Source organism: Sturnira hondurensis, unplaced genomic scaffold, assembly GCF_014824575.4.
Source record: "Sturnira hondurensis isolate 20B ecotype Veracruz unplaced genomic scaffold, ASM1482457v3 Scaffold0020642, whole genome shotgun sequence".
Lineage (NCBI taxonomy): Eukaryota > Metazoa > Chordata > Mammalia > Chiroptera > Phyllostomidae > Sturnira > Sturnira hondurensis.
In genome coordinates, this window is record NW_028093273.1 from 2425944 (window position 1) to 2436500 (window position 10557).

Sequence of the window (10557 nt, forward strand, 5' to 3'; positions counted from 1 at the left end):
TCTCACAATTTATTGTCTTTGTCTAAATAGTATATACAGGTACCTGGCTTGATCATTTCTTTGAGCCCCATTTTATAACCTGAGCATCATCCCATGATCCTTCCATGCACACGTATTAGATTGCTTATTTTCCTCCTGTTAAGCTAGTCTTGTGTCAATTTTATTGTTTTATTATCAGTCCAACCATAAGAAGAGAAGTAGGGTAGATGGGGGAATTTTTCCCTTCCCCGACGCACAAATATCAGAAGTTGTTTAGTTGAAGAAAGTTGAGAAACAAGGTAGGAGGGACAGACACGGGCCTGTTGAGCCTCCAACTCTGCTTGTCTAACATTCTGTTTTGCGCAGAAGTATTTTAGGAGTAACTGACAGGGCCCCAATTCATTCCAGCTTAAACTAAAACGTGAAAGGAAGTGATTGGCTCATCTAATCGTGCAGCTCTAAGCATCAGGCATGGCTGGATCCAGGGTCTCTACAAAGATCAAATATTAGAAAATCTCTGTCAACACCAGAGGTTTTGCCTATTAACATAGTGACTGTAAGAGAAGAGTGGCTACTTAGCATAATGAATGTTAGGAATGTGTTCTTAATGATGAAATGAAAGATATTCAAGATGTGTGAATTGCCTCACAGCATCTATCATTTCCACCAGAGCTACGGCTTTTACCACTAGTGGTGCCCCCTAATCCACCATGACTCATCCCTAAACAGTCGTGTGTCAAGCCAGAGGGTTAGAGGCTTGGAAGCTTTCTGGTTATCTGTTGCTGAGCTCAGCACAGAAGGATCTTGCCTCTGGGATACCATCATGAATGCCTCACATCAGTCTTCCACACAAAACCCGTGATGTGGCCACTCTGCAGACACAAGATGCACCCTGACCCAAAACGGGATTCAGGTGTGGAGACTGAAGGACAGGAGGCTGACATGGGTTTTTATGGTGATTGGGGGTGGGAGCAGGAGGCAGGTTCACACAAGGGAAAGTGCTTGCAGGATTTGCATCCCCCCGCCCCCACTGAACCACAGAAGGAGCACCCAGGCTTCCTGATCAGCTTGCCCAGATGGAGCAGAAGGGGAAGAGAAAGGAATGAAAAGTTGTCAGAAGTCAAACATGAAAAAAATGAAGTCAGACTCTTTATTGCAGACATAAAAGAGGAGGGACTTTGAAATTCAAAAAGCTAATAGAACAAATTGATTGAACTATTTTGACTCCTGCTTGCAACTAAATGTTTGCTTACTAGCTGTCTGTATATGTCATAGAATTTGTGAGACCTGCTCAACTTTTAATAGGAAAGCAAGATGACGAAGGTGTCAACCCTAACCACCTTAAACCTTCTGGTAGTCATAGTTACCAGTCAAAAACTGCCCAAGGCTTTTATGTGGTTCAGTTGTTTTAGGGGGGTTATAAGACCTCTGTTTTCCATTATGGTATGTCCATTCTCAGGGAGATTCTCTGCAAGTGGTGACAAAAAGCTTAACATACTGACCCACAGTGTCCCTGGTCAGGGGACAGGCCTCTGTTCTGATGAATCCAAGCATGCTTGGGTCACACACCTCAATTGGAACCAAACCTCTGATGGGCCAGGCCTGGTTCCCCAGACCTGGTCTGAGGGTCAAGTTCCTCCACACAAACAAAGCATCCAAGTGAGCAACAGGCAGAGAAAAACGACAGGTAGATCCACCTCACAGCTTTCCCTAGCCACTGGGAGTACTGGGTCCTCTCCTGCTATCACTTTGCTTCCAAACTGCAGATGCAACACTCACCCCACAATGGAACATTGTTCAGCCTTGAAAAGGAGTGAAATACTGACACACACTCCAAAACAGACAAGCTTTGAAAACATTTTGCTAATTGAAAGGAGCCAGGCATAAAAGACCACAAATTGTGTGATTTCACTTATTTGAAATGTCCAGAACAGGCAAATCCAAAGACAGGAAGCAGATGGGTAGTTGCCCAGCAATGGGATAAAAAGGAAATGGGGAGTGACTACCCATGGGTGTGGGGTTTCTTAGAGGTGATGAAATGTTCTGGAATTAGACACTGTGTTGGTTGTACAACCTCACGAAACCTTTCTAAAACCACTGAATTATATAAAGAGGGTAAATTTTATGGCATGTGAATTATCTCGATCAAAAAATAATTGTTAACATAGGCAGCAGAATTACTTGTAGCTAAGTGGAGCTGGAGCTGTATGGCTTTGACCCCTTCTCCTCTGGCACCTCAGATGACCCGCAGAGGCTCTGGATACCACAAAGGAAGTGGCACTTTTTAACTGTCTGACGGCAGGATGCCCACGTGCTTCTCCTAAGGCTTTCGTCCTTCAAACCACAATCTCCCAAGCTGGTCTTCTGCTGCCCACCATGCCTCAGGAAGCTGGAAAACACTGGATGGATTAAACCAAGTCAAAAAACTTTCTTCTGCAAGATTTCTGGGGGCCTCATTAAGCTGATGAGCCTTGCAAATCACTAAGGAAAATGGCATGCCACTTCTCACATGTGACTACAGAATTATCTGTTTCTCCCTCTGGCCCCCACAGAAATAACGTTTTCTGGAACTAATATCCCATGGAAAGTGGTTAAAAAACACTGCTCTCCAGAGCTAACTGGCTACTCATTTCTTTGGATTCACTGAAGTTCATGCATAGTCAACAGGTCTCACTAAAATTGACATTGTGTGCTTTAATTTACTCCAGGTTTTGATTCCCGGTCTTGCTCTTCATTGGCTACGTGACCTTAAACAGGTGCCTCAGTCCCTGTAAGATTCAGTTTTCCATCCATCAAATGCAGATAGTACTGACCTCCCAAGAATGTTAGAAGAACCCAATGAGAACCAGTGTAAAATGCCCAGCATGGTACTTGCTACAGAGATGGTGCCTTAAGACAAACAAACAACAAATTTTCTTCAAATATATCAAACCATTCTCAAAGAAGTAGGTAGACTTCTCTCTAACCCCCGCAACACTGGCATAGTGCCAGGTTCATCCTAGACTTACGATCAATGCCCTGTTAGAACCACATCCCTAGGCCATAAAAATCCAGGGGAGACCATCCATGACAATGTGACTGATCATAAATGGAGAAATTCTGGAGCTTACAATTCACTCGCTACTCCAGGAATTCTCATCAGACCCCCACAATATACAGCTCTCTGCCTTGCCCTTTAAGAATCTAAGTGTTCCAAATCTCTGCTAAAGGACACTGATGACATGATGTTGCTTTTCTACTGCAGGCAGATGGACAAACCTAATGCAGAAAGCAAGGCAGAGAGAACAGTCAGTCCACAACACAGAAAACCCAGCACTTGGACTTTGGAACCAGGCCACCCGGTTTGACTGAACCAGACTCAGCTAAGTATGGCCTTAAGCATTACTTCATCTCTTCATGCCTCAGTTTCCTGTCTTAGCACTTATTCATAGAGCTATAGTGAGGCTTACAATTAATAAATCAGAAGTGCTCAGAGCAATGCTTAGAACAAAGTGCTCAAAAATATTGACTCATATTTATAATAAATTGGCATTATTATTAATTCCTCATCATAAATCCTTCAGCCCTATTCAACCCTTCTCTCGTCTAGCTATCTTCTAATTTCATGGGCAAAAGAGAAGAGATTCAGCCACACAAAAGGAATTATTGAAGAAACTTTATTCATAGAACAAGTGTGAAAATTTATTTTTATTGGTATTAAAAGGGAATGTTAAGGCAATAATACCTCGTTATTCCTCAAGCGCAGTTGTTACCACAATGGTGTTCTTTGAGCCACACGGCTAGTCAGCCCCTTCCCTCTTCACTGGAGAACCATGAAATCTACTACAGTCCCTTAGGCGGGCAATTTTCAATGAGAAATTGCTACACTTGTAAAAAATACATTGACCATGATGGAAAGATTGTATACACATCTACACAATGATGACAAAATTGGACATAACTAAAGGGTTTGGACAGCCCAATTCTCAGGAGCAAAACCTAAAAACTAATGTCATGATACCCATAAAAACGCTTTGATCACAGGACAATGACCTAAGCCTTTAACTCACACTCCAGTGTAGATGACTTCAGTGGTGTGGCAGGTTAGTGGTTTTCAATTTTTTTTAGCAGAACCCCTTTTCTCAAAATCTCACATGGAGCCCAAATGTGTAAACAAAACCAAAAAACATTATTGAGCCACTCTGGGTTGAAAACCACGGGATGACAGTTCCTATAATCCAGCGGTGGCTCCTTGAGTTCTACAAAGGACTGTCTAGGCTCCGCGCCATCATACGAGGTCTCATGAGTCCCCTCCTCCCACAAATTCAGACACTAACTTGGAAAAAATCTTGGAAAGCTGGGAGGAGGGGATATTGCAATTATCCTCAAAAAACGAGCATTCTCTAAAAATACTTTTTACAGTTATTGGATCATACCAAGCTCTAAACTGCATTAGACTAAAGATTGTCTAATTTTTTCCCTCCCATCCAGTTAAGTGGGGCTCTTGAAGGTAGATCAGCTCTAGGCAAACTTAAGAAACTGCATTTTCTCTATACATTACAGTTGTAGTTTCAGTAAATTTGTAAACTTGGGACTTTCTCCTTCGGTACCAGGCTTTCTCAACCGCAGCACCATCATTATTTGGGGATGAATACTTCTTTTGGTGGGGAGGGAATTTGTTCTTTGCCTTGTAAGACATGTAGCAGCATCTCTGGTCTGTATGCTAGATCCTAGGGACCACCTCTAAGTTATAACAAGCTACATTACCTCCAGACACTGCCAAACGTCCCCTGGAGAACAAAATCACCCCTAATTTAGACCCCTGTTTTAGACCTACCCCTTCCAGACCATCTCCCATAGTGGCAGGAGAATCTAAGACACTAATCTAACCAAAGTCCTTCCATTCATTCACTCAGCCCCACGGCAAACACATGTGAGCACCTGCTGTGTGCAGACTTCCACAGCTCCGCACAGCCTTCAGAGGATGCCCTTCCACCCCAGGCCCTATGTGATCTGACCCCACCTCCCCTGGCACCTTGACTTCCCTTCGCCTGGCCATCATGTAATACCTGAAGATGTATTTATACTATTGGGACTTCGTACTTGTTTTCCCCTATGTCTGGAATTCCCTTTCTTAACTCACTCACTTCCTTGGGAGCTTTCCTTTTTTTTCTTTTTTTAGATTTTATTCATTTATCTTTAGAGGGGAAGGGAAAGAGAGAGGGAGAGAAATATCAACGTATGGTTGCCTCCTGTGCATCCCCTGCTGGGACCTGGCCTGCAACCCAGGCATGTGCCCTGACTGGGAATCGAACTGCAGTTGTTTGGTTCACAGGCCCGTGCTCAATCCACTGAGCTACGCCAGCCAGAGCTAGAGCTTTCTCTTTTTAAACCTTGTACAAAGTTCCATTCATGTGCCAGTTTCTGGGGATACAGTTAGCAGCCACATACAATTTCTGCCCCGCTACGAAAGCCACCACAATACAAACACCTCTCTCTGTACATATTCCAATCGTGAAATGACTCATCTGCCTCTCCCAGGAAACTGAAATTCCTTGAAGAGTCTCTGTATATGTTCAGTATCCACATCTGTTAGAAGAATGAATTACAGAGGCTAATATTTTCCTACCCTTATTCAAAAGTTTAAAGGATACAATAACAGTGTTAAGAGAAAGCAGAGTTTGCCAGCCCAAAATATAACTCTGGAATGTTATTTTAATCTGGTTCTTTCTAAGAAAGAAAAACTTCAAATCAAAACTTTGGGCCTCCTCCTTACCTACCTAAAGGAATCCAGATAGAAAAACCTGCTTAAAGGAAGGGAGCTATCACCTTAGCAGAACATAAACTAAGTATTGCAGACAGGAAGCAGCCTAGCAACGTGTCTGGTAGACTCTCCTCTGGGTCCCATTGTTTCTGGGTGGTACAATAGGAGTGTTTACTGAATGTTTCTCTTTCTCATCGACCTGTGAATACCCTGCTTCATCTTTGAAGCCCAGACCTGTAGCTCATTGGCCTTAGTCCAGATGGCACATGAGCTTCAGTGCCCTGTTTATCCTTGAGGCCCACCTTCTTAGGGAACCCCCATGTGTACAGATATAATACATTTGGTTATTTTCTCCTGTTAATCTGTCATGTTAATTATTAGGCCAGCCAAAAGGACTTAGACGGGTAGAAGAAAATTTATTTTTCCTGCCCTGGCCAGTGTGGCTCAGTTGGAGTGTCATCCCATAGACAGAAAAGTCAAGGATTAAATTCCCAGCTGGGGCTCACGTCTCAGTTGCAGGTTCAGTGCCTACTCAGGGTGCATGAGGGAGAAAGATGATTGATGTTTCTTTCCTCTGTCTCTCCCGCCCTCCAAAATCAATAAGCATGTCCTGAGTGAGGCTAAAAAAAATTTAATTTTTTCTCATCCCTCCCCGCCGTTTGCCACTAGAAAAGAAAAAAAAGCAGAGAAACAATTCACAAGGGATGATACAATAGGAAAAAAGACACTAAAACTCTCCATAATACATTGTTAGGACAGCAAAAAAGCAATAGATATCAGGTTGGAGGAATGAGTAATCAACTAATTTTAGTTCTACTGATTTTAAGATGGTTGGAGAAAAATAACCCTTGTTGAAGCTAATTTTCAGCCTTCTCTTTAAAAGCTTTGTACCAGCTAAAAGCTGTGTATTAGGTTAAAACCCTCTGGCTTCTCTAAATTAGTGTCCAGACAAATTGCAAACATCACACCACCCGGTGGTCACTATGAGCCTGCTTTCCACAGGCTGATTGATTTTTTTATAATGTTGTAGGCAATTTCAAGTTGTCAGTAAGAACTAATTCTGTCTCATTACTGCCTTCACTCTTGGCAGCTCTGTGACCACTTATTGGTTTTTGTCTTCACGTTCATTTTCTCCCACTCATTCTAAGGCTCCCCGCCCCTCCCCACGCCGCTCTCTAACCCGATTCAGAGGTCTGAAGCTGCAATCACAAGGCCCCAGCAGAGGAACAGGAGAAAGCATCAGCTCTTTTCATGGGCCCCAAAGTTGAGCCTTAAAGCTGCGTACCCCACAAAACCTCCTGCCAAACCCCAACCAGTAGAGCCTGTAATGCTGTGTTACTTAATCAATCCAGCCACTCTGTAGCTGAAGCTCTCTCTCGGGTTGTGTTAAACCAACTCGTCAATCCGTAATCAATCACGGCATTCCACCCGCCCCTCCACATCTTAACGCCGCCGAGGCATAGAGCTGTCTGGCCCTGATGTGACCTCTCGGCACGTATTTCCATGTGATCTAAAATAGGAATCATTTATAAACTGTTTTGCTCAGAATCTACATGGGAGTCGATGCCTCATAGTCATGATGTCTCAACAAGTGCATTTTACTAGCAGAGTTATTAAATATAGTCCTCATAAGGCCACATAGAATCAAATTCTTACCATTAGGCAGAAACACAGGCAATCGCTCCCTTTATATCATCCACACTTCTTAGGCAGTGGAAACTGCTATAAGACCTGTACTCAAAATAAACACTAGCTGCAGATCATGCCAAATGTTATAAATAAAATGTTCTATGCCTTTTCCCTAGCTGATAAAACCTGTGTTTTAAGAGGAAAGGACGACAGGTCCTCTGAAACATTATCACATCATATCTTACCCCACGTGATCACTGAGAGACAAACATTCTTTAGGTAGAACCAATAACATGAATAAAATATGTCTGTGCCTTTGGGGGACCCAAAAATCCAGTGAGGCCCTGGAAACAGAGATGGTGCTATAAAAGCAGTGTCGACTCTAAGGGCTGACAGAGGAGTGAGGCACTGATTCTCCTGGAGGTGAGTGTCCCACAGAGGAGGTGAGAAGAGAGGTGTACCCTACTGCGAGAGAGCCCTGAAAGGTAACTGGAAAGAAGGGAACAGCCAGGCAAAGGTAAGACTGCACAACACTTTCAAAAATGGTCCAGGCCCCACTGCAAGTGCTGGGGCATTAGTAGCCCTCAAAAAAACACAGGGTGGCTGCAGGTAGAGATGCCGAGGCAGACTAGGACAAGAATCTTCTTTGATACGTGCTTTGCCATTAGTGTAGATAACTTAGACAACGCTGTAATTTTTAGAGGAGCGCCACATTATTACAACAGTGTGAACTTTTTGACAGAGGCAGAACTGAGCGCCACAGTATACAAATACAAAGACCGTGCATGACTGAGGACAACAGAAGTTCACTAAGGAGGCATGACGTATTTGAGAATTTCTTAAGCGTCATCCTCACCCATTTCCTCCTCTACCCCCACCTCCTCCTCTTCCTCCTGTGTATAGCACGTGGCATCCTGGTACTGCTGGTACTCAGACACCAGGTCATCCACGTTGCTCTCAGCCTCGGTGAACTCCATCTCGTCCATGCCCTCCCCTATGTACCAGTGCAGGAAGGTCTTGCGCCGGAACATGACGGTGAACTGCTCTGAGATGCGCTTGAATGGCTCCTGGATGGCCGTGCTGTTGCCGATAAAGGTAGCCGACATCTTCAGGCCTCGAGGTGGGATGTTGCACACGGCCGTCTTCACGTTGTGGGGGATCCACTCCACGAAGTTGCTGTTGTTCTTGTTCTGCATCTTGAGCATCTGCTCATCTACTTCGTTCATGGACATGTGGCCCCGGAAGATAGCAGCAACTGTCAGGTAGCGGCTGTGGCGGGGGTCACAAGCAGTCATCATGTTCTTGGTGTCAAATATCTGCTGGGTGAGCTCAGCTACTGTCAGGGCCCGGTAATGCTGGCTGCCCCAGCTGGTCAGGGGGGCAAAGCCAGGCACGAAGAAGTGCAGGCGTGGGAAGGGCACCATGTTCACTGCCAGCTTGCGCAGGTCTGCATTCAGCTGGCCCGGGAAGCGCAGGCAGGTGGTGACCCCGCTCATGGTGGCCGACACAAGGTGGTTGAGGTCTCCGTACGTGGGGTTGGTCAGTTTCAGAGTTCGAAAGCAAATGTCATACAGGGCCTCATTGTCGATGGAGAAGGTTTCATCTGTGTGTTCCACCAGCTGGTGGATGGAGAGGGTGGCATTGTAGGGCTCCACCACTATGTTGGACACCTTAGGTGAGGGCATCACGCTGAAGGTGTTCATGATGCGGTCTGGGTACTCCTGCCGGATCTTGCTGATAAGCAGTGTGCCCATCCCTGACCCAGTGCCACCCCCCAGCGAGTGGGTCAGCTGGAAGCCCTGCAGACAGTCACAGCTCTCTGTCTCCTTCCTCACCAAGTCCATGACTGAGTCTGCCAGTTCAGCTCCCTCTGTGTAGTAGCCCTTTGCCCAGATGTTACCGGCCCCACTCTGGCCAGACACAAAGTTGTCTGGCCTGAAAATCTGGCCGAATGGTCCAGACCTGACTGAGTCTATTGGGCCTGGCTCCAGATCCACCAAGATAGCCCGAGGTATGTACTTGTTACTAACGGCTTCATTGTAGTACACATTGATTCTCTCCAGCTGTAAGTCACTGTCTCCATAGTAACTGCCAGTGTGGTCGATCCCATGCTCATCACTGATGACCTCCCAAAACTTGGCGCCGATCTGATTGCCACACTGGCCAACCTGGATGTGCACGATCTCGCGCATGGTACAGGCCGCAGGGCGGATAGAGGCGCAGACTGGCAAACTCTGGAGCAGGGAGAGCAGAAACAGTTTGATTGTCCTGTACACATCAGGAACTTTACATAGAGAGATGATGTATTTTTTTTAATTGACTTTGAAAGAGACAGAGGAAGAGGCGGAGGGCGGGAGAGAGGGTGAAGGAGCGGAGAGGAGGGAGAGATTTCTTGTTCCACTTATTTATACATGCCTTGATTGATTCTTATAGTGCCCTCATTGGGGACTGAACCAGCAACCTTGGCATAGAAGGACAAAGCTTTAACCCACTGAGCTACCCGGTCAGGGCGATATATCTCTTTTAGAAATTGACCAAGATGGCTTTAATATTCCCTCTCAGCTTAACTTAACTTTAGGCAAGATTCTCCCCAACACTAGTTTTCTGATGTCCCTTTCTTAGAGCATCTTCTTTAGAAAATTTATAACTGTAAATATTTTCCCTACCCCTTCGAAGTATACACAACTCTTTTAAAAAGTTTGTCAGTTGTAAAACCCAGGACCGTCTTCCTCAAAGACCTGGGAACCATCTCTTGAAATGCAATCAAAGGAGAATTTATCCTAATAACCCAGTTTCTATGGCAGGGTGAGGGCCTGACCTACGTGGGCACTTTGCTCCAAGCTGTCAAACTACCTCCTCTCATAATGATACGAGAAGTTTACTATTCCTTTGGGGAAAGCTGAGTAGCAGGCATAAATGCCCCATGCCTCTCTCACATCGTAGTCCTTAAAAACCCTACCACCCCCTGCTTCAGGTGAGTTGGCTCAAGTGAATTCTGGCTTCTCTCGCCCATTTCAATAACCTTGACTATAAACTTCCTTGTCTGTTTAGCTTTGTCCAATATAATTTTTGCTTTGACAGAATAGTCTCTCCTCTTGGACCCTCTCACTCCCCTTCAGCTATGTCCCCATTCTGTTCCCTCTGAGAGCAAAACTTCCTTCGAGACTTGTCGGTGCTCACTGTCCCTCCTCCTCACTGCCCCACTC

The 10557-nt window shown here is 45.1% G+C and overlaps 1 protein-coding gene across 1 annotated transcript; it reads right to left on the reverse strand.

Annotated features, from left to right (window-relative positions):
• Nucleotides 1–8190: 8190 nt before the first annotated feature.
• Nucleotides 8191–9549, reverse strand: LOC118976073 (tubulin beta chain-like). Its single transcript, XM_037030346.1, has one exon. The coding sequence runs from the start codon at nt 9541–9543 to the stop codon at nt 8191–8193; it is 1353 nt and encodes a 450-aa protein (XP_036886241.1). The 5' UTR covers nt 9544–9549.
• Nucleotides 9550–10557: the final 1008 nt, after the last annotated feature.